Here is a 24,650-nt window from a genome sequence, read left to right on the forward strand (position 1 = left end):
CTTACTTATCCTGCCACTTAGCTTTCTTTCCTGGGTGATATGTTTGATTTGTCTTCCTAATGAGTTTTCTTGTCCTAGATATCCTGTGTTGGTGGGTTTGGCTCCAATTCTTACATGTATAAGATGAATGGGACTGCTAATATAAATGCAATTAGAGCTGCTTCTGAACAAGGTATATATTATATATGTTTCAAATTTCATTTTTCTATTGGCAACTTCCTTAGTACCTCTATTAAATTATTGCCGTTGATCCTGCAGGTGTGAAACGATTTGTGTATGTCTCTACTGCTGATTTTGGTGTGGTAAATTACTTACTGCGAGGATATTATAAGGGGAAGGTATCATACTGAATGATAGCACCTATTTGCTTTGTTTAAGTTTTACTTGTATGAGACATTTTAATGCTGGGACTCTTTTCTTAATAAACGTTTGTCTTTTACTCGTACCCATTTCACCATGCTCTAGTATTTTTGCTGGGAACAATTTTTAATGTTTTTAATGTTATCTGACACAAATTCATTTGCTGCATCTTGTTCAATCCAGAGAGCTGCAGAAACAGAGCTACTAACCAAATTCCCTTATGTATACTATTACTATATATGTAGTTTGCATGTTTGCCTAATGTTTTAATGTGTTTTTATTTGTAGATCTTACAAATTTGCCGACACCAACCAACTCAAGTCCTTCTACGTTCCAATGATCATTTAATATGTGAAGCCTTCATTGGTGTTATGTTTTAATTTTTGGCTTATGTTTCGAACTTCTAATTTGGTTTGTAATTTAATTATCAATTTTTACATTGGGTTGTATAATTCTTAAGATTGTATGTTTGGATTGGATAACCATGTTTTGTATGTTTGGATTGGATGACCACATTTTGTATTTGGAAGCTAAAATGCACATGCTTGGGATGTAGAAATTATTTAAGTTTATGCCAAATTTGTACAGGAATCTGAAGAAGGGGCTTATATCTACTAAAGCCCAACACAAACAGAGCTTTAAAATTTAAAAAAACAAAAAAAAAAACAAAAAAAAAACCGCAAAAACTGGAAAACCGGACCGGACCGGACGGTTCGGTTTTGGTCCGGTTTTCCTCCTGTTTTTTATAAGAACCGGACCGGACCGGACGAACAGTGTCGGTTTTGGTTCCAATTCGAGCTCCGAACCGGACCGTGCCCAGCCCTAGGGGCAGGGTGTTTCATTTAATTCTTTTATTGAGCAGTTTTATTAATTTATTATTTATGGTTAATTAGGCATCAGAGGCCAGAGTGAGCCCAGGAGGGACCTTCAAGAGGTCCAGCTAGCTCGGACCAGCAGTGAGTGGACTTTCTTTCATAAATGATTTTATATAAATGAGTTATATAAATGATTTATATAAATGAGTTTACATAAATGATTTTATCTTGATTTATATAAATAAGTTTTTATAAGCGAGTTTATCTGAGTAAATTTCATTATTTGATCTTGAATAAGTTTTATTATGTTTCCGAGCATGATTAGTATGGAAATCGTTCTATAATTCTGTGCTACTTACTTATGCGAAAAAGTGACAGAAAAGTGACAGAAACAGAGTTTGAGGTTTGAATCAGATGAGGTAGCAGCATAATTTGAGATTACAGCTATTAATCAGGTTTTTCTAAAGTAATTTATTTTAAAACCACCACGTACCCATTTTTATTTGGTGATTACCCTCAGACGGACCGATGTCTACGGACATCCAGTCTGTTTTACAGTTCTGTCGGTGCACTTGACATTGCCTCACGAGTTTCAGGGACGCTCGGACCGTGAGTGCCAGGATTTGCGGCTCGGCTGACTCTGTGTCCCCTAGACCTGCCAGGATTGAGGATCAGGCTGACTACGCTCCCCTGTATCTTGCCAGAGCGGCTCGAGTCGACTTGGTGTCATCGAGACCTACCGGCGGATCAGGCTGACCATAGTCCCCAGAATCCTGCCAGTTGCGGCTCGGATAGACTGCGTGTCGCCCGAGATCTGCCAGGGGAATTGACGGATTTTACAGGGGTACACTTAGGTGGTAGTTTTAAAAAGGAATTTCAGTATTCTTATAAAATTATTACTTTCAGAAATCTTATATCAGTTTACTTGATATTCGAGCCGTTTCTTACTTCATATATACATATACCTATCGATTTAAATACTTTTTGTTGAATACAGTCGAATTTTAGATTTACATATCGAGTTATTTTTACAACGGGGGTTATTAGAGTTCTAAATCGTTTTAAGAATATTTTTTGTTTGTCCACTCACACTTTTAACCTGTTTTTCGCCCCCCAGGCTGTAGAAGTGCGCTAGAATCCACCACCGGGCCATTCCTAGCTTCCGCGCCACCAGGTAACATAGAGTTTTGTGGAAAGTCCTTGAAAACCTTGTGAACTTTTAGAAAATGCTCTGATATCTAATTTTAGTGGGAAACCTGAACTGGTGATTGGTTGATTAGATTTATTCTGGCGGTTGTTGTGATATTATTTGTTTGTTTAACAGGAGAAAGATTTTAGGTTTAATCAAAATACAGGGGAGACTCAGCCGAATTTTCGGCAGGAGTCCGAAGAAAGTTTTAATAGTAATTGTAACAGGAGGGGTAAAAAGGTCATTTGTGCCCGACATTCGCCAGGTGTCGGACACGCACAGGACTTGGCCCGAATTCCAAAGCGGAATTGGGATCGGGTCCTGTCACATTGGGTCCCAGTGAAATCCCTTAGTTGTCATGAGCATGTAGGTGTGCTCGGATTTGAATTTGGTTACCGTTTGAGTCTCGAACGGATTTCGCCTATTGTGCGATTTTCGGGTTTGATATGTTCGGACCGTTGGATCAAACTCAAACTCACATATGTTGTACCTAATATTTCTAGGATCGTGTACGATTCGATGGATCGTGGATCGGAGCCCCAGGTACTCCAAAATTGCAAAACCTAGGTCAAGCTATGATTTTAATTAATTAGTTAAAATGCTTAATGAAATTGTATGTGCTTACAATTATATATTCGTAAATTTGATTAATTTGTATGTGTATTAATGAAATTTTGCAGATATCAAACCTAATTAGAAGTCGTAAGGCGTTGATGACTGCACAGAGTTTGCCTCCCCCGGCTCAGTCGTCATCTGCTGCCACTGCTCCAGCACTGTGGACCACTTGCTACTTGGTCCCGGGGTGTCCCAGGCCCTTGCTTCACAGCTCCATCAGTGGCGCAGCCTGTTAGCGCCAGGCGGCGTCACCGGCCCGCCAGTACCACCGACACCACATTGACCGACGCTACTGGTGCGTCGGGGTCACATCCAGGTATAGATTTCCTTCAAAGACAGTTCTTGTGTGTGTGTGTGTGTGTGTGTGTATTTGTATTTTATAGTTAAATTTGTTATTTATTTAACATTAATGTCATATTTCTTTGCAGCCAAGAAGAGCACCGGAGGGCCGTGTCGGCAGTTGAAGATGGCGAAGGTCACCCGGGTGACCAACAGTTGTATCAACATCGGATACGACGAGCGACATTGGGCTGCACTGACGGCAGAGTTGCATAGCTCCTTGGCCCACGACATTGGTTACGTCGTTCGGACTCATTGCTCGATGCAATAGAAGTCTTGGAAGGTCATGCCTGACGAGATCAAGATGGAGGTGTGGGGCCAGTTGTCGGTATGTATCCTATCTTTTAATTCTTTTTCTTTCAAACTTTATATATTTCTATTACTTAATATATGTGATTAATTTATTGTAGACGAACTACAACTTAGAGGACCTCGACGACGAGTCGTTGGCGTATGTCAACAAACTCTTCGCTGAGACGTACAAGCAGTGAAAGAGCGACTTGCAACACCATTTTGAGGCGTTTGATGATCCACAAGTCGCTCTGCAGGAGGGTTGCCCGAAGGACCTTGAGGGGCGGGAGGATAGTTGGGCGTAGCTCTGCAGTCATTTTCAGGCGCCCGATTTTGTGGTATTTTTTAATATTTTAATTTCAAAATTATTACATATTTCTTACTAATGTTTATTTAATTTTTTATATTTCATTTCAATTTCAACTAATACGTTTTATTTTTTGTATAACCAAATAAAGCCAAAGTCAATAAGGGCGATAGGAAAAAGAAGACTCTTCTCCACCATTCAGGTTCTAGGCCCTTCTCATATAGGATGGATGCATGGCAGCCGGTAATAATAGAATAGTTTATATTTAATTTTTAATATGTCATTATTATTAATTTAGTTTTTTCGTACTAATATTTTTCTTCTCTTGTTCAATTTAGGGGGGATCCAATTCCCAGAGATCGACGTCTTTGGCGACGTTTATGTTCAACCTGGGAATGAGTTGGTCGAGTCCATTCATGTAAGTATTATTTAATTTTAATTCTTATGTTACACATTCAAGTTTCAGGGTTATCATATGAATGTTTTAATTTATATTTTATGTTATGTTAAACATACGACGATGGTGGAAATGAGCCAATTGGTTCTTCAGGAGTCCGCCTCCCAACTTCCTCCCGATACTCCGATCGAGTTTATGGATCCTCCATGGGATGCTGGGTTTCAAATATTGACGGAGACGTTGGATCAGACTCTCAGGAGGAGGACAGGGACATATTGTCGAGGGATGGGGAATGCCTGGCGGAGGGAACCTAGACCCCGTTCATCAGTGTAGTCAAACAGTCAGGTGACTGCTTTGACAGCAAAGGTGGCCGAGCTTCAGGGTCAGATGTCAGTGATTCTGTAGTCCCTCTAGCGGTCCGGCATTCCAGTCCAGCAATTTGATGCGTCAACCTCCAAGCCCGTCCACCTGAGCATGCCCACTAGACCACTGCCCCTGTGGACCCCCAGACCTCCAAGCTGCATATGCCTGACGACCAAGTAGATTTTGGAACATTATTTGATTAGTTTTTTATTTTCATAATTATATTTTAAACATTTCTCTTGTACTATACATTTATTTTATTTTATATAATTTTTTGTTCTCTTCAATTCATTTTTGTATCGCAATTTCATTTTATTACCATTTTTTTTTTTTTACAAAATAAAAAAACATAATATTAATTTTAAATAATATATATTAATTTTGCGACGCAAATTCACATTTTACAAAATTAAAAAAACGTAAAACTTCATTTTAAATACATTTATTTTATTCTTGCGCGACGAAGTCCATCTTGCAAAAAGGATATGCCCGACGACGAAAATTTCATTGCGCAATATAGTTCGTCGCGCAAATGTTGGAGACACGAAATGGGCGACGAAGAAAAGATCGTCGCGCAAAAGTTTGCGACTCGAACCGCGCGACGAATATTTTCCATCGCGCAGTATATTCGCGACGAACATGCTTTTGTTGCTCAAAGGTTTGTGCGACGAACAGTTGTGTCATCCCAAAACCTTTTGTGCAATGAAGGTTAACTGTCGCTCAGTTTTGTGCGACGATTGCAAAAACTTGGTCGCACAAAGTCTTTCTTCACTCTCTTTGCGCGACGGATTGTCCACGACGAATTTTTTGTCGCGCTGAAAATTGTGCGACTAAAAGTAACTTTGCGCAACGAAATCTCTTCGTCGCGCAAATCGTAAAATGTAGTAGTGTATGCATTTAACAACAAATGCAATTTGAAACGAGTGTTGCTAAACGAACCCTAAAATTAACTGAGTATCCTATGTACATCCTAATGTTGAAATCAAACTGTAAAATTAACTAAGTATACCCTATTTAGCTACCAAAAATATCATTAGCAAACCCTTATACACTCTGAAGCATTAGTCGCCTCCTCTCTAAGCATCATAACAGGGAAAGCTCAACCGAATTGATGCACAATCAACTGGGAACGATGCAGGCTTGCCACCAACTCATCTAATTTCTGATTCACACCAAGGTTTTGTTGCCACCCGAATAAATAGTCCGCGAGGTCCAGGGCCATCCACTCATGACTCATGCATTTCCTTTTCAAAAGTCCTCCTCGTCTGGAAAAGATGTTCTGGGACTTGGTGGAAGTTGTAGTGCCCGTTTCAGACAGAATGCTGCTTCCAAAGTATTCAAGTTCCCTAATGCAGCCAAGGTTTGCTGAATTCTATACATACATTTCATTATGTTATTGCAATTGATTCGTATGTTGCTTAAATCTGGATTCATATTTCAAAATCAATTGGCTTAATCAATTGGATTCATACAATATAGATATGTTTTTTACCTTTTGAAAAATGTAGATATTTTTCACTTAAGTTTGTTTAGGAAATGGTGAGTAGGATGTACTTGTTAAAATTACATTTGTTTCACAATTCAACATATCTTTTTTGGTCATTTTATATTAGAGTAAATTAGTAATTTAATAAATAGTTTGGTAATAGGGTGTACTCAGTTCATTTTAGGGTTCGTTTAATAGCACTATTTGAAACTCATTCTCAAGCTTCTAAACCTTGAACCATGTGTGCGCCATGGATTTAATTTGATTTTCTCATTCTATCTAAGATCAACTTTGATAATATTTTTCTTTGTTTATTGATGAACAAAAGTTATACCTTGCAAGTGCACTAATCGATATGATAATATAGCAAGCAAACATGAGAGTCCCACAGAGATTTGTAAAAATTATCAATTAATTTCAAATATGAATGCCTTAAGAAAAGTGAAAAATAAAAACAAAATATTAAAAGTACTAAAGTAGCCGAAAATAAGATTACTCAATTTTAATCTAAGTGTTGAAAATCAAGAATATAAAATAACAAAGGTAGAACATTGGTTTTGAAAATCAATGGATGAAAACTAGGATTCCGACTTCACCATAACAATCCTATTCTATGTATTGAGTTAATTTTGAGAATAAAGTTCCAATTCAATTCCAAGGGTTCGTTCTCTCTTTAATATGATAATTCGTTCGGCCCCGGTGTCACCAAATATCCTCAATGAACCCCATAGTCAAATTTAATTGAGAACCCATTAAGTTTACGAAGAACAGTCAAGAACCAAGAAGTGTCTTAGTTTGAACCCCGGCTTTAACAACAACTCATTCATTCATAGTGCATATAAGATTAGGGATGAACCCTTCACCCAATCTTATCTTAGACAATCCAAAATACTTATAATGGCCAATTACAAGTATCAAGATCACAATTACAATAATGAATGAAACAAGGAATATGAATTGATTAAAAATAAGATGTTAACTCAATAATATGGAATCATCATGTTAGGTTACATCGGATCCCTAGCAAAGAATTTAGTTACCCATAGCCATCTTAGGAACAAACAACATACTAATGAAAATAGAATACAAAGTTTGAATTAAGATAGAAAAACCTTTAGACGAATCCACTGCAGTTGAACTCTTCCTTTGGCAAATCTTGAAGGCTATGAACGGCTAAGAAAGTGAGTATGTGAATTGGGTGATTGAGATATTGAACAATATGCTAGTGTTCTCCTAAAAAATCTAGTCTAAAAGATGTATTTATAGGCCCTAGGACTTTTCTTTAATCATACAAGGATTAGGAGACCTAAAAATCCCAAAAATCATAGGAAAACTAGCCAAAAATGCCAAAAATTATGCGCTAGATTTGCGCCGTCTGCTCGAGCGCTTGCACTTCCGCTCGAGTGATAGAACGTAGTTACATAGTTCATAGCTTGAACCACTCGTATGAAAACTGATGTAACTTCCTCTGAAAAATTCGAAATCATGAACTGTAAACTTCTCTAGAAACTAGACTTCCAGAGCTTTCTAACGATATGTGGCACATTATCTGATTCTTCCCAAGCACGTACACGTAAATCCGTAAAATCAACCTATGTGCACAAGTAGTTTCGTGACTTGCAAGTTGCTAATTTCAAATTTTTGTCTTCTTTACTCATTTTCCCTATATTTTGCTTCTTTTAGTGCCAACTCAATCTTAGGGAAGATTTCCTACAAAACTCACACTAAACACATCAAAACAACCAATTTTACAGAAGAAACTAATGCAAATCATAGGAACAGGGCATGGGAAAGAAGCACAAATATGGAGTCCATAATTATATTCCTAAGTATGCATTTACCAAACATAGGAATGCAATTTGAAACCCAATCTCAAGCTCCTAAATCTTGACCATGTGTGTGACATGGATTTAATTTGATTTTCTCTTTTTATCTAAGATCAATTTTGATAATATTTTTCTTTGTTTACTCTTCCAATATTTTTACATTGATAGAATTTGGGTTATACTTACTTAAGATACCAAATTTGTAATATTGAAATTTAATAATTATAATAAATTCTCAAGTATATCATAGAGTTATTTAAAGTTGGCACTCCTTAATAGAATTCTCAAGTATATCAAAGAGTTATTTAAAGTTGATACTCCTTAATAAAATTCCTATCTCCACTGTTGACAAGAAACTTGGAGTCCATTGGATTCAAGACCTCTAGCCTGCCTCAAGAGAATAAGTTTTACACGCCCATGTGTACCTAAAAGTCCAATACCTTCATGTTGGCCAAGTTGTGGGCCAAATTCAGGTCCCCATACTCTTCTTTATTAAAAGTTCTAAAGGGAGTTTAGGGTATTTTTGATAAAAAAAGAAAAAGAAAAGGAGTTTTACCGACAAGCAGTAATGGATCTAGTACGGAGCTAGTGAAGGCAATAGCCCTACTCAGTTTTGTCTACACCTATGAAGTGTCAAATTTTCATGATATTTTCTATTGAATGAGGACAAATTATTTAATAAAAATGCCTCAAAGAAGGCTAAAGCGAGGCAATAAGAGCATGTGCAGCGCTTCGGTTTGGCCTGGGCAAAAGGCCCCCTGCCAGCCCAAAGCAACTCCAGCGCTTCGGTTCTTGCATTTCCAATTTTATTTTTTTTAATAGATTAGTCAAGGCAAAACAAAAAAGAGGAAAATCATTACACATAGCTCCTCAAGTGAACAATGTCCGCAGTCGATTCCAGTAATGCGTTCTGTGTTTGAAATAATGGCACTATTACGTCCTCCGAAGGAAAATACTCCCCCACGTCGTGATCCGATGGAATCGCCTCAGCCAATGATTTGTACTCTATTGTGTCGGACTATGAAGACCGAGAATATTTCAATTGTATGATGCGTGAGATGTGAATTTAAAATAAATATGGACACGCGGCAACCGAAAATTTTATCCGAAAATTTAATTTGAAAATTCTATCTGAAATTTGAAGTGAGAATTTTATAATAAATAGTGACACGTGACAACCTAAAATATTATCTAAAAAGCTTATCAAAATTAATAGTTTAAGTATAAAAAAATAGTAAATAAAGTAAAATGAATACTATTTGCCCTTGCTCTTGCCCTTTGGGGTGGAACCAAAAAATGTAAGGCTGTGAATAGTGTCTATCCTTGCCTTACCTTTTGAGATAGAAGTGCTATAAGGGGGCAAATGAATGACTGAGAAGAGCTGCATTAGGCCAAACTTTATAGGTTGTTGGTTGGCTCCATTAGCTACTGCATGCTAGGCCATACTTTAAGACAATTTCTGGATCCACCAGTGCCTCCTAAACTGTACACCAAAACCATTCTTTATTATAAAATAGTTGACCTTTGCTCAGACGCCCATACTAACATGGTAGAAGTAAAACAATTGAACTTGAACACTAGAGATGACAGGACCCGACCCAATTTCCTCTTTGAAATTTGGGCCAAGCCCTGTGCGTGTCCGACACCTGGCGAATGTCGGGCACAAAAGACCTTTTTACCCTTCTCGCTTTAAACTCTCCCTTAGACTTCTGCCGAAAATTCGGCAGAGTCTCCCCTGTATTTTGACAAAACCCAATATTTTCCACCTGTTAAACAATCAATTAAATTCACACCAACTGCCAGAATTTTTCAGATAACAGATCTCAACTCCTATTTTTCAACTTCAACTATATATCAGAGCATTTGTCTAAGTTTCAGGGTTTTAAGGATTTTCTATAAAACTCTACCTTACTGGATGACGCGGAAGCTTTGGTTGGCCGGTGGTGGATCCGGCGCACTTCTATGGCCTGGGGGCGAAAAACAGGTTGAAAATGTGAGTGGACAAAAATAAGGTTCTTAGAAATAACTTTATAACCATAATAACCCCCATTGTAAAATAGTTAAATAAAACTGAATACGTACTATCCATATAACGCATACTATATTCAAGGCATTCTATATAAATCACATTCAAGTTCGAAAAGTTTCGCACAAAAGCACTGAAATCAAAGCTTGCATAAAATACTGAAATTAAACTTGTATAAAAGCTTTGTACTCAAACCTTGCATAACTGAATAAATATATATAAAGGTATCCATGCCTGAAAAAAATTAGAGAAGCTGATATAAAATAACTGAAAATCATAATTAAATAAAGAAAACTCAAAATCCTTGAAAATACAACCAAATTGTACCCCTGTCTTAACCGTCAATTCCCTGGCAGGTCTCGGGCGTCACCCAGGCTACCCGAGCCGCAAACTGGCGAAATCAGGGGACTATGACCAGCCTGTCCCGCCGGCAGATTCCTTGATGACACCAAGTCAGCTCGAGTCGCTCTGGCAGGATGCAGGGGACCGTAGTCAGCCTGATCCGCAATCCTGGCAGGGCTCGGGACACCAAGTCTGCCGAGCCGCAAATCCTGGCACTCACGGTCCGAGCGTCCCCGAAACTCGTGAGGCAAAGTCAAGTGCACAGACATAAACTGAAATCGGACTGGATGTCCGTAGACACCGGTCCAACTGTGGGTAATCACCAAAGAAAATGGGTACGAGGTGGGTTTAAAATAAATTCCTTTAGAAAAATCGGAATAATATATGAAATCTCAAGTTGTGCCGCTATTTCATCTGTCATAAGCCTCAAACTCTTTTTCCTATAACTCTTTAGCATGTGTACGTAAGCAGCACAAAACTATGGAACTATTTCTGTACTAATCATGCTCGGAAATATAATAAAGCTTACTCAAGATCAATAAAGAAATTTATTCAAATAAACTCATTTATAAAAACTTATTTATATAAAATCAATATAAAATCATATATGAAATCTATTTATAAAAATCATCTATATAACTCATTTATATAAAGTCATTCATGAAAGAAAGTCCACTCACAGATGGTCCGAGCTAATTGGACCTCGTGAAGTTCTTTTCTGCGGTCTTGTCGGGTTCCTGCTGCCTTACTCGATCGATTTGGTGGAGAAACGAAGGAGAATTTTGAGTTGGAAGTTCGGGTGGCTTCAAAGGAACCTCCGTCGAAAAACATAGTTTTCCGGCCAACTCAGGGCGGCCCCGGGGTGGAGGTCGGTCAGGTCTTGACGGCGACACGGAGGCGGACCCGTAGGTACCCACGGCGGAGATCGGCTCGGCCTGTGGTGGCCGGGCCTTGGCCTGGAAGTCGAACGGGCGCAAGGCATGGGTGCAACGCAAGGGAGAGAGAGGGAAGAGAGAGAAGTGACGGGAGAGAGAGAGAGAGAGGGGTATAAAAACCTGACTTTTTGGCCAAATTATCATTTTGCCCTTCGCGATTTTTAGACCATATCTTCTTCGTTACGGCTCCGATTCGGGTCTACTCCGTGTCTACGAACTCGTTTCGCCGCGCTCTACGCAATTGCGTAAGCGAAATTCCCAAATTCTTTCTCGATTAAAAAGTCAAATTTTTCCCCATTAAAATATGCGAGGGCAAACTTGTCTTTTTGCTAAAAGATATTTTCCTTACTTTTTAGATATTTTCTTTCTTTTTAGATATTTTGTTTTGGGTTCTTACAATCTACCCCCCTTATAAAAATTTCGTCCTTGAAATTTACATCCCTATCATTCGAAGAGGGGAAAGATTGCTCCGGTATCTGCAACTCAGGTTATTACACTACATAAATCACTGAAAGCTCATCACTTTCCCTCCCAAACTCTGAACTGCTTGTTTTCTGTACATTCTGTAATCTTATTTGGTCTGATTCAGCTAGGATTTGGCTCCCTTGCTTCTTTAACTTTCACTACGCCTTATTTAGGCGATAAATATTGAAGAACACCCAACTGAATATTCTTCTTCTAGTATTTGCATAACTTCTTGCCAATCTTGGTTACTTGAATCGTTTTCTGCTTAATCCAATCAGGTTCTTTATTTCCTACAATGCTTCCAGATTTCCATGAACCTTACTTAACATTCCATCTTTATACTTGGGTGATCCATACTATGTCTCGTGTGAGACAAAAACATCTAATCCGAGGAAGTCTAACAACTGTCACTTAGAGCATACTCTCGGACCAGAGTAATTTCACTCAAATCATTCTGAAACTGTAGTAGATTATGTCTCAATAACCTTTCCACAATTTGAGTTATTTTCTTACGCTGGTCATCTGTCTAGAGTGAATTGCAGTATTAAACTATAATCAAGGCCCAAAAGCTTCTTTTAACTGAGTCCAACTGAACATAACATGGATTTCTTGATCTAAACCGTATGGACTGGTATTCCATAACGTTGCAAAACCTTATATGTGAAAATTCTTACCAATTTGTTCAGATTATACTTGGTTCTCATCTGCAGAACATATACAGGCTTACTAAATCGATTTGAAATTTCTACACTCTACCCTGCTTTCTCTATGTCCAAGAAGGCTGAACACGAAAATCCATCGTAAGTTCTTCCTGCTTCCTTTCAGAACTCGAAAACAATCGTAAGAATCATGTTGCTTCCTGCTGACAAGTTCTACTGTTCCTTTCATCATAAGAAACTCCTGGATAGATTTTCATTTTGAACCTCTGCTTTTCATGTCACAAATCCAACCTTTTACTCGTAAGGATCAAATCAAGATCCTAGAATTAGTCTGTCATTATTCGAGTTCTTTAGTACTAATTTTCCTTGATAAGTCATTAACAGTGTTTCCTGATTATTCGTATCCAACTCAACTTTTTATCCTATTAGCACTGATAATCTATCTCCTTCGGAGATAAACCACTTCTTTCTGAGAATTTCATATTCAGGGTATCTATAATCCTCTGACCATTTCCTCCGTCTTAAGTTTTCTTCCTCCTGTATCAAGAAATTTGGTAACCTCTCGTGATCTGTGAGGATTTTGCATATGTCTTCATAAAAGACGGCCACCAACATTACTAAGCCAGACCTTACTTCAACCTGTTCCCAATCATGAATAGTATGCTTCGATTTATGCTTCTTCCGTTGTTGAGATACATAAACACTTACTCTAGCATCTACATAAACCTCAGTTCTTACGACAAATAATTTTGTAGCATACCAAGTTCTCCCTAACCTCCTGCAGTGCTGAAATCGAGGTAGTGATTGGCCTGCTCTTTAAGTTTAACATCCTTCTCTTCTCATTGATCTGACCCTACCAATTTAACTTCTTTCTTTTATAAAAGATGAACAGTGTCGCCATGGTGAATAACTTTTCTGTAGGGCGACAGTAAGAATCGACTTACCTAGAAAACCCTGTATCTTTGTAGCACTGATTGGTCGTAACTAAATTTACTACTGCTTCAATCCTTGAGATTCAACAAACTACTTTTACCGCAATTAGGTGTTCCAAGAACTCATCCTGTCCAACCAACATCCACACTTACTGATCTTGGCATAAAGTTACTACCTTCTCAAAGTCCATCACCCAACGTTTAAATACCTCACCTGTACCTTCTGTTTCTTAAAATTATCCTCACAAATTATCTAGTTACGCGATCCCGAGGCGATCCAAATATTGCTCAACCATCCTATTCAAGGGAGGTCTAAAATACAACTGGTATATTCTTTAATTCTTTATATTATTACTAGGAACTCAAGTACTCATATCTTATTCAACCCGCTGCTTTAAGTACATAGTCCTTTCTAATTCGTTACTGGAAATATCCAAGTCTCAAATCGCTTGTTAGGAAATCTCTTAACACTCCTTAGCTTATCAAACTAATTCCATAGACGCCTATTTTCGTACTGAAATCTTATCCAGCTACCCTGAGTCCATATATAGCTTCATGATGACATCTCCTTCCTTAAATGAGAGAAACACTAAGCTGCCTGATCCTCCTGGCTATCAGTTCCGGCAATTCCATCCTTAGCTTCTACAACTTATTGGTGTCATTCTATATTTCACCCGAGAAATAAGCTCCATTCCTGGAATGAGCTCAAGAATAAACCCAATCTCCCAATGAAAGATAACTCAACGACATGGTATCTGATCAAATCAGTTCACCTCTAAGATAACATCCAGTCAACCAAGCCGGAGAGGAATTCAATCCGTAACTGCAGTAAATAATGCTCATACTTCCTGCGGAGACATGTTATATTGTCTATCGGCGGGCTTAAAACTGTCATCACATCCCCTCGGCTAACTGTCTCCTCAACTAGCCACACCAATCTGGGCCCATCGCTAAACAGAGCCTCCATAGACTGTGGGGTTTCCTATGATTTACCTTGCTTAATTGTTTTACTGCCGCAATGGTCTTTTTATACTAAGGGAGCAGTGGAAATCCCTTTTGAAAGGTCTAGACTGTCCATAATGTTATCCTTCAGCAGGGCTCCTCTAGCAGAGCCCAGATTCATACCTATTACACCTGGCACATTAGGGCGCCTTCTCCTGTTAGGGTATGACAACAATTGTCTTTCAATACTCCTGGCTATACTAGTCCCGGAACGATTTTCAATACTACTACCCCGACTAATACCTTCACTGCTTACGGCCATTCGATGACCGAAAACTGTGATCACTACTGTTGATACCTTCCTTAAACTCTTCCTGACTAAGGTTACCTATTTCCAAATACTGTACCGAAAGTGCACCTTATGATCTGCTCATTACCTGACTGGGATAGACATCACCACAGCACCAAAATTGACTAACTACTAACTGATCACCATACCTTGAATAAAGGCTTTTAACATTATCGCAACCTGGTACTACCTCTTACTTCCACAATCTCTATTATTAGAACCAGTACGTGAAACCTTTTTCTCATATTTGGGTTCAACCATTATCCTCAATTCTGCTAAAGAAAACTCCTGCATTCATACCTTCTGTAGACTTATAGATAGGACTGACTATCGCATCCTACTCTGAAATATTTGTTCAATACGAGTCAAAGAATTCTATTATCGTTCTTAATCAAATCCCATCAATACTCTACTCCTTCGTGGAATAGCCAGAACCTCCCAATCTACTTTACTCCTTCATTTTAATCCTCTTTTACTACTAGGAACCACTATTATTTCCAATTATACTCTCACTCCTTTTTCCTTGGTCCACCTATCTCACGGGTGGGCTTTTTGGCTATTCAATCTCTATTAAAGTTAAAATTAATGGCTCCAAGGTCTACTATACGTTAGGATTTCCTTGTCTACTAAGTACCGTAAGGACGGCTCTTGCCAAGCCTCTTACAAAGTTTTCTCTACCGTTTCAGACAACGGTGCAGTTCCTATCTGACTGGGAATCACATCCCCTTACATCGGGAGTTCTGTCTAAGTTTCCTACGGATACCACCACCATTTGGGCCCGACTCGAAGGAAAAATCGGGGTGCACAAGGTGCGAAGTCTACAGGAAGTATAAACCTATGCTCTTATACCAAATTGACAGGACCCGACCCAATTTCCTCTTTGAAATTCGGGCCAAGCCCTGTGCGTGTCCGACACCTGGCGAATGTCGGGCACAAAAGACCTTTTTACCCTTCTGACTTCAATTTTCTCTTTAAATTTCCTTAGACTTCTGCCGAAAATTCGGCAGAACCTCCCCTGTATTTTTGATTTATCCCAAAATTTTCACATGTCAAACAATCTCAGAAACCCTACCAACAGCCAGACTAAGTCAACAAACAGATTCCAACCTCAATTCCTTATGTTCAACATGATATCAGAGCATTTTCTAGGGTTTTCAAGGTTGCAAGGATCTTTTGCAAAACTTTACCTTGGCGCAGAAACTATGATTGGCCCGGTGGTGGATCCCGCGTACTTCTACGGCCTGGGGGCGAAAAACAGGTTGAAAATGTGAGTGGACAAAAATAAGGTTCTGAGAAACAACTTTATAACCATAATAACCCCCATTATAAAAATTGTTAAATAAAACTAAATACGTACGCTCCATTTAAAGCATACTAAACTCAAGGCATTCTATGTAAATCATATTCAAGCTCGATAAATTTCGCTCAAAAGCACTGAAATCAAAGCTTGTATAAAACACTGAAATCAAACTTGTATAAAAGCTCTGTACTCAAACCTTGCATAACTGAACAAATATATAAAAATATAGAATGCGCAAATATCAAAGAAACTGGTTTGAAATACCTGAAAATCATAACTGAATAAAAGAGCTGAAATCCTTTGAAAATACCACATATTTGTACCCCTGTCATATCCGTCAATTCTCCTGGCAGGTCTCGGGCGCCACGCAGTCCACCCGAGCCGCAAACTGGCGAAATCAGGGGACTATGATCAGCCTGTCCCGCCGGCAGATTTCTCGATGACACCAAGTCAGCTCGAGTCGCTCTGGCAGGATGCAGGGGACCGTAGTCAGCCTGATCCGCAATCCTGGCAGGTCTCGGGAACACAGAGTCAGCCGAGCCGCAATCCTAGCAGGTCTCGGGACACCAAGTCTGCCGAGCCGCAAATCCTGGCACTCACGGTCCGAGCATCCCCGAAACTCGTGAGGCAAAGTCAAGTGCACTGACATAAACTGAAATCGGACAGGATGTCCGTAGACACCGGTCCAACTGTGGGTAATCACCAAAGAAAATGGGTACGAGGTGGGTTTAAAATAAATTCCTTTAGAAAAATCGGAATAATTAATGAAATCTCAAGTTGTGCTGCTATTTCATCTGTCATAAGCCTCAAACTCTTTTTCCTATAATTCTTTAGCATGTGTACGTAAGCAGCACAAAACTATGGAACTATTTCTGTACTAATCATGCTCGGAAATATAATAAAGCTTACTCAAGATCAATAAAGAAATTTATTCAAATAAACTCATTTATAAAAACTTATTTATATAAAATCAATAGAAAATCATATATGAAATCTATTTATAAAAATCATCCATATAACTCATTTATATAAAGTCATTCATGAAAGAAAGTCCACTCACAGATGGTCCGAGCTAATTGGACCTCGTGAAGTTCTTTTCTGCGGTCCTGTCGGGCTCCTGCTGCCTTACTCGATCGATTTGGTGGAGAAACGAAGGAGAATTTTGAGCTGGAAGTTCGGGTGGCTTCGAAGGAACCTCCGTCGGAAAACATGGTTTTCCGGCCAGCTCAGGGCGGCCCCGGGGTTGAGGTCGGTCAGGTTGTGACGGCGACACGAAGGCGGACCCGTAGGTACCCACGGCGGAGATCGGCTCGGCCTGTGGTGGCCGGGCCGTCGCCTGGAAGTCGAACGGGCACAAGGCATGGGTGCGACGCGAGGGAGAGAGAGGGAAGAGAGAGAAGTGACGGGAGAGAGAGAGAGCGGGGTATAAAAATCTGACTTTTTGGTCAAATTACTATTTTGCCCTTTGCGATTTTTAGACCATATCTTATTCGTTACGGCTCCGATTCGGGTGTACTCCGTGTCTACGAACTCGTTTCGCCGCACTCTACGCAATGGCATAAGCGAAATTCCCAAATTCTTTCTCGATTAAAAAGTCAAATTTTCCCCCATTAAAATATGCGATGGTAAACTTGTCTTTTTGCTAAAAGATATTTTCCTTACTTTTTAGATATTTTCTTTCTTTTTAGATATTTTGTTTTGGGTTCTTACAAGAGAGGTGTTTGGGCTAAAAAATGGTTTCCAGCAACAAAAGGCAGCCCGGGCAGGAGGTGGGGGCTGCCAGACTGGGCTGGCCCTAGGTGGAGTTCGGGCCGAGCGTTGGTGATGTCATCGCTGACGCCAGCCCTTCAGATTTGAATTTTTTTCCACGTGTCGCCGTCTGGGCTCTCCAATTTGATTTTTTCCTTCAATCCAACGACAGCCAATTTTTCTGAAATAAAAAAAATGAAAAAAAATTGAATTTTTTTTAAAAAAAAATACCAAAAAAATTACTGATATATTTTTTTCTCTATACCTTATTTCCATTTTCAACATTTAAGTATATGTCTTTGTCATTTTACTTTCATTTATTTTTATATTGCTCCATTTACTTAAGTTTACAACGTAAATAAGGAAGTACCCCCCATTTGGATTCAAATAAAAATATTAGAAAATCAAATTCCCACCAAATCAAAATATGAAAAATCCGTTTTAGTGCAAAATACGATTTAGGCTAAAAATGATGGCTCATTAAGTCAATAAATACTTCATATTAAAATCCCATAAAATCAAGTTTTCTTATTTGATGTGTAAGGAATAAAAGCCGCCAAAAATTATCTTGAAAAAATGATTATTCTGAAAAATCATTTTTCATACTTAGTCAATATTGCACCTCTGCTAAAAAATTTCTGGGTCCGCCAGTGTCTATAAATACCAACCAATACTCTTCACTTTTAATACCAAATCCTCATACTTTTTTTAAATTTTTTTTATAAATACCAACCAATACAACTAATAAAATAAAATCTTATCCGAAAATATTATCCGATATGAATAGTATTGACACGTAGGAATTTAAAAATCTTATCCTAAAATATTATCCAAATTAATTGTTTTAGTAAAAAAAAGTTGTGAAAAAAACAAAAAAATGAATAGTATTTTCTACGGCAAAGGGCAACTGCTGGAAACACACTTTGCTATAGAAGAGGGGGGTGCGCTAGGGGCAACCACTATTCACGTGAATAGTTGCCGTCCTAAAACTCCCCTTGCCATAGAAAAGGACAAACTGCTAGAAATGGACAAATGAATGGCTGAGACTTGGGCTGCATTTGGCCAAACTTTACAGGTTGTTGGTAGGCTCCATACTTTTAGGAAAATTTCTGGATTTGTCAGTGCCTACTAAACTGTGCACCAAAACCATTCTTTATTATAAAATAGTTGAGCTTTATTCAGACGCCCATGCTCTAACGCTAGAGAGTCGGTGCTTGTTTGAATATGAATAGCCACCTGGGGCTGTGGAGCTCTTTTACAATTTTCGTCTCATCTCCCTTCTAATTAAACATTAAATTACTTGATGCTTTCGACCGACAAAGGAAAAAAGAAATTACTTTATGCAATTTTCCTTGTCTTTTTCCTTTGTCAATAATTCACGGGCATGAACTAATATAACATTAGGACTTTATATTTTGTTAACTTTCAAATTTTGTTTTTTTAATCTTTTCCAAAACTTGATTTTTTTTTTATAGACATATAACATAAGAGTGTTGCTAAACGAATTCTAAAATTAACTGAGTATCCTTTATAATCTAAGTTAACCTTAATATTTTAATCAAAATGTTAAATTAACTAAGTACACCCTATTTAACTACTAAAAATAGCCCTAGTACAACACTCTAATACCAATCCTAAATCAGGTTTTTCTTTTTACAAGAATCTGTGCCCTCTTTTCAGATTTTAGGTTTTATCAAAATCTTTAATTTCGTAATACCAATCCTAAACTAGTATTCGCTGCGTTATTTGTGAGCACCAAGCAATACGAAGACTTTTTTATGTCTGATAAGGGTTGAATATAGTGAGTAAGGTGTACTTATTAAAATTTTATTTGTTTCACAATCTAATATATCCTTTTTGATCATTTTATATTAGGATAAATTAGTAATTCAATAAATAGTTTGGTAGTAGGGTGTATTCAGCTAATTTTAGGGTTCGTTTAGCAGCACTCATAACATAAACATACATTAAAACTAATATAACATAAACATACATTAAAACTAGATAAGTTAACAACAACAAAAAAAAAATTACGCGTAAAATAAATTATATCATAAAAAAATACTTATAGAGCCCCCCATTGTGAGAAAGATACCTTTAGAGCTAGTAATATTTCATCGAAACTCTAAATGAGGCTCTATCCACCATATTTAGAGTCTAAACCATTGAGGATGGCCTTATAGAGTCCTGGATATAGAGCCTCCCATTGCGAGAAAGATACTTTTAGAGCCCATAATATTTCATCAGATTTCTAAATGAGGCTCTATCCACCATATTTAGAGCCTCAACCAGGATGGCCTTAGATAACCTGATAAGATAAACAACGCCATCCACCATACGAAGTGGTGGCCTTAGATGAGGTTTGTAAATAAATCACCATCTTTTCAATCCACAACGAGAAGAAAGAGTTGAAGGCATAGAAACAAACAACTCGGTCCAACTAACAAAATGCATCACACTCAAATAGGGACAGTGGGACTTTTTTGGTAGATGCTTCCACGAAAAAATGGTTAAAAAGAGGTCAAGTGGGGATGGAGATGGGGATGGGGCTCTGTATTTTATGTATTTTTTATTTTGTGTGTCTCCTTGAGCCCCTCATGACAGTAGCAGAAAAATTCTCCACCACTTCGTATTTTAGCTGCATGTAGGCTTCCCAAGAGATAGAAAAGAAGTTCACTTGGGGGCTAAGAAGCACGGATACGCTGGTTGAGGTGCGTATCCCGTATCCGATACGCTAGGAGATACGATACGCTGTGAATACGTGCGGATACGCGATGGATACGTATCCGAGTAAACGGATACGGTCAAAGACAAAAAGATACTCGTATCTGACATTACAGATACGAGTATCTGATGTTTAGGATACGCGTATCAGGAAACGTCTCCACTTCTTCTTTCAGATCTTCCTTCTTCTTCTTCATCCAGCAGTGCCCCCACTCATCAATTCTTCTTCTTCGTCCTTAAGAAGCCCAGATCTTCCTTTTTCTTCTTCATCCAGCGGCGCCGCTCATCAATTTCTTCTTCTTCATTCTTTATTGTCGGCGGCGTCGGGTTCTCTTCTCCATTTTCATTTTGTTTTCTCACGCGTGCTTCTCTGTTCTTTTGACAAAAGGATTTTGTTTTTTTTTTTTTGTTTTTTTGTTTTGGTCAAAGGATTTTGTTTGTTTAATATTCACAGTTTCACCCACACCCCACGTGATGGCTGGTCTTATCGTTTTGACAAAAGGATTTTGTTTTGTTTGTCTTATTAAAAGTAATAATATTATAACCAAGACAAGTGGAAGTATGTTAAAAGTAATAATATTATCATTTTTATGTTATTTAAAATATGTTATAAATTATATATATTGTTATTTTTAAATTATTATATATTATTCAAATTGCCGCATCCACGACGTATTGTATTCTAATTTTTAGAAATTTATCGTATCCCCGTGTCGTGTCGTAGCATATCCCCATATCCGTATCCGTGTCTGTACTTCTTAACTTGGGGGGCCCTGCAAGCCCTGATATATATTATTGCTCTCTATTTTTCCACATGGTAGGAAAGTCCCCACCTAAGTTTTTCTCTTTCGTGTTTATCTCCTAGCATGTAGGATATATATATATATATATCAGAAGTGAAAAAAATGCTCTCCTCTAAACAATTGTGCCAAAAATTAACGGCTGGAAGAAGAACGAGAGAGATGGATTTCTTGAGTTGTGTACTATTATGTCTTATGGTTGCCTGGATCGTAATCCAAGCCCTCCAATATTCATTTGCAAGAAGAATTCCCACAAACCTTCCACCTGGACCAAACCCATTTCCTTTGATTGGCAATCTTCTAGAGCTTGGAAACAAACCCCACATCTCTCTAACCAAGCTTTCAAAACGCTATGGCCCCATTATGACTTTACAACTTGGCCAAATAACAACAGTCGTAGTTTCTTCATCCGCCGTGGCCAAACAAGTCCTCCGCACCCACGACCAATTCTTCTGCAACCGAACTATCCCAGATGCAGTCCAAGCCTACAAGCATGCTAAGTACGCCATGCCCTGGCTGACGGTTTCCCCCACTTGGAGAAACCTCCGCAAAATATGCAACTCCCAGCTTTTCGCGGCCAAAGTTCTCGACGCCAATCAGGCCAACCGTCACCTAAAAGTGCAGGAGCTCATAGCTGACGTTAAGGAAAGCGTTGTGAAAGGTAAGGCGGTTGAAGTTGGAAGGGCTGCTTTCAAAACTACGCTCAATTTGATGTCGCGGACTGTGTTCTCTGTGGATTTAGCGGACCAGAACAGTGAGAGGGCTAGAGAGTTCAAGGAGTTGGTGTGGAGTATTATGGAGGAGGCTGGGAAGCCAAACTTGGCTGACTATTTTCCTGTGCTTAAGAAGATTGATCCCATGGGGATACGGCGCCGTTTGGGCAAGCACTTCCAGAAGATGATTGATCTTTTTGACCGCATGATCGTCCAAAGGTTAGAATCAAGGAAGTCACGTGATTATGTCACAGGGAATGATATGTTGGATACTCTTATAAACACGAGCGAAGAGAAAAATGAGGATATGGACATGGCTGAAACTCAACATTTGTTTCTGGTTAGTTGCTACTGTAGCTCTATTAATTAATTGATAATTAAATTGCTTAGATATTATAATTATAACTTATTAACGTAACTTATTGCTAGATTGTGTACCATCTTAATTGATCATTTTAAAATTATGCCTATGGTCACCTTTATTTTTGTTGAGATGGTATAAGTACGTTAATCCTACCCTGATCAAGGTCTTGTGTTCGAATCCCCTTATATTGCTTTTATTAAAAAAACTATTATAATGTTTTTTGCTCATTATATGTCTATGTGCGCATATTAATTTGACTAATTAACTTTTTGGTGAATTAGGATTTATTTGGTGCGGGCACAGAAACAACTTCAGCCACATTAGAATGGGCAATGGCTGAGCTATTACGCAACCCTGAAAAGCTATCAAAAGCTCAAGAGGAGTTGAAGCAGGTCGTTGGCAAAGGAAAACCAGTGGAGGAATCAGACATCACTCGGCTCCCTTACTTACAAGCCATAATCAAAGAGACCTTCCGGCTGCACCCAGTTGTCCCACTTCTTCTCCCTCGCAGAGCCCAAGCAGACATAGAAATCTGCGGTTACATTGTACCAAAAGGTGCACAAGTGTTGGTCAACGCATGGGCCATCGGCAGAGACCCCACCATTTGGGACAACCCTACCTCATTTATCCCTGAAAGGTTTTTGGGATTGGATATCGACGTTACTGGCCAGAACTTTGAGCTTATTCCGTTTGGTGGTGGGAGGAGAATATGTCCTGGGTTGCCTTTGGCGATGAGAATGTTGAATTTGATGTTGGGTTCGCTTATTAACTCGTTTGATAATTGGAAGCTTGAAGATGGAGTTGTGCCAGAAAAAATGAACATGGATGAGAAGTTTGGCCTCACTTTACAGATGGCTCATCCTGTGATAGCTGTGCCCGTCAAGTATTAGGAGAACCAAAAACCTAGCTAGCTATGGTTTCTATAATAAATAGGTTTATGTTTTTATTAGGGAGTTACAATAATTAATCCTACTAATGATAGGAAATGGTCAGTTGTTAGTTATGTTGTTATTAGGCCATAACTCCATATTTATGTGTATGATAATGGCTTGTTCTAATTGTAGATTCACTACTACATTTTAGTATTTGCGCGACGAAGATAATTTCGTCGCACAAACTAACATATAGTCGCACAAACACAAGCGCGACAAGAAAATCGTCGCGCGCAAAGGTCGTGAAGAAAGACTTTGCGCGACAGATTTTGTCCATGCGTCGCGCACTTTTGTGCGACGCTTACCCTTCGTTACACAAAAGGTTCAGAGACGACAAAATTGTTCGTCGCACAAAATTACGCGCAACGAAAAGTTGTTCGTCGCCACAACAATGCACGGCGAATAGTTTTCGTCGCGCAAGACGTCTCGTAGACATTTGCGGCACCAAGAGATCATCGTCGCGCAATTCGTACACATATTGCGCGACGACAAGATGTTGGCGCGTAAAATTTTGCGCGACGGTTTACTGCGTCGCGCGGTACGTGCCCAAAAATTTTGCGCGACGCAAATCTGTTGTCGCGGAAATCCATTTTAGCGATGAAAGCTTTCGTCGCGCAAATAATTATATTTATTTAAAAAAATGAAACATTATTTTTTCGGAATATATGAATTTGCGCGACGACAAAAAGTTCGTCGCGCAAAATTAATATATATAATTAATATATAATTTTGTTTTATTTTATAAAAAAATAAATTTGGTTTTTTTTTGGGTAATAAAATGAAATTTTAATCATAAAAAAATTTATGTAAATAACAAATTTATTATATAAAATAAATGTATGCTACAAGAGAAAGATTTAAAAAATAATTACGAAAATAAAAAAAACTAATCGAATAATGTTCCAAAATCTACATTATCGTCTGGCACATGCGGTTCAGAGGTCTGGGGATCTACACGGGCCGGCATCTGGTGGGGATGCTCGGGATGGACGGGCTCGGAGGTCGGCACATTAAAATTTGAGACTGGAATGCCGGATTGTGCGAGGGACTGCAGAATGACCGACATCTGGCTCCGAAGAGTGGCCACCTCTGCTGTCAAAGCAGTGACCTGACTGTTTGACTGCCCTGATGAACGGGGTCTGGGTTCTCTCCGCCTGGCATTCCCCATCCCTTGACAATATGTCCCCGGTCTCCTCCCTAGAGTCTGATCCAATGTCTCCGTCAAGATCTGAAACCCAGCATCCTGTGGAGGATCCACAGACTCGAGCGGAGTATCGGGAGGAAGTTGGGAGGCAGACTCCTGAAGAACCGACTGGCTCCTCTCCACCATCGTCGTCTGTTTAGCATAACATAAAATATAAATTCAAACATTCATATAATAACCTTTAAAGTTGAATGCGTAACATAAGAATTAAAAATAAATAACACTT

General features: G+C 38.7%; 1 protein-coding gene and 1 long non-coding RNA gene across 2 annotated transcripts; both read left to right on the forward strand.

Moving 5' to 3' along the window:
• Positions 1-583, forward strand: LOC117616731. The gene is made up of 3 exons (XR_004584174.1): positions 1-172; positions 259-338; positions 544-583. It is a non-coding gene; the product is annotated as an uncharacterized LOC117616731 (long non-coding RNA).
• Positions 584-21,344: 20,761 nt separating this feature from the next.
• LOC117614821 (geraniol 8-hydroxylase-like) lies at positions 21,345-23,349 on the forward strand. Its single transcript, XM_034343732.1, has 2 exons — positions 21,345-22,264; positions 22,570-23,349. The coding sequence occupies exons 1-2, from the start codon at positions 21,374-21,376 to the stop codon at positions 23,176-23,178; spliced, it is 1,500 nt and encodes a 499-aa protein (XP_034199623.1). The 5' UTR covers positions 21,345-21,373; the 3' UTR covers positions 23,179-23,349.
• Positions 23,350-24,650: the final 1,301 nt, after the last annotated feature.

This window comes from Prunus dulcis, chromosome 1 (genome assembly GCF_902201215.1).
Source record: "Prunus dulcis chromosome 1, ALMONDv2, whole genome shotgun sequence".
Taxonomy (NCBI): Eukaryota; Viridiplantae; Streptophyta; class Magnoliopsida; order Rosales; family Rosaceae; genus Prunus; species Prunus dulcis.

Bases quoted from the DNA above. Each gene is read 5' to 3' on its own strand.
- LOC117614821 (XM_034343732.1), top strand. From the start codon at position 21,374: ATGGATTTCTTGAGTTGTGTACTATTATGTCTTATGGTTGCCTGGATC. The intron at 22,265-22,569 runs GTTAGTTGCTAC...TTGGTGAATTAG, and splicing joins AAACTCAACATTTGTTTCTG to GATTTATTTGGTGCGGGCAC.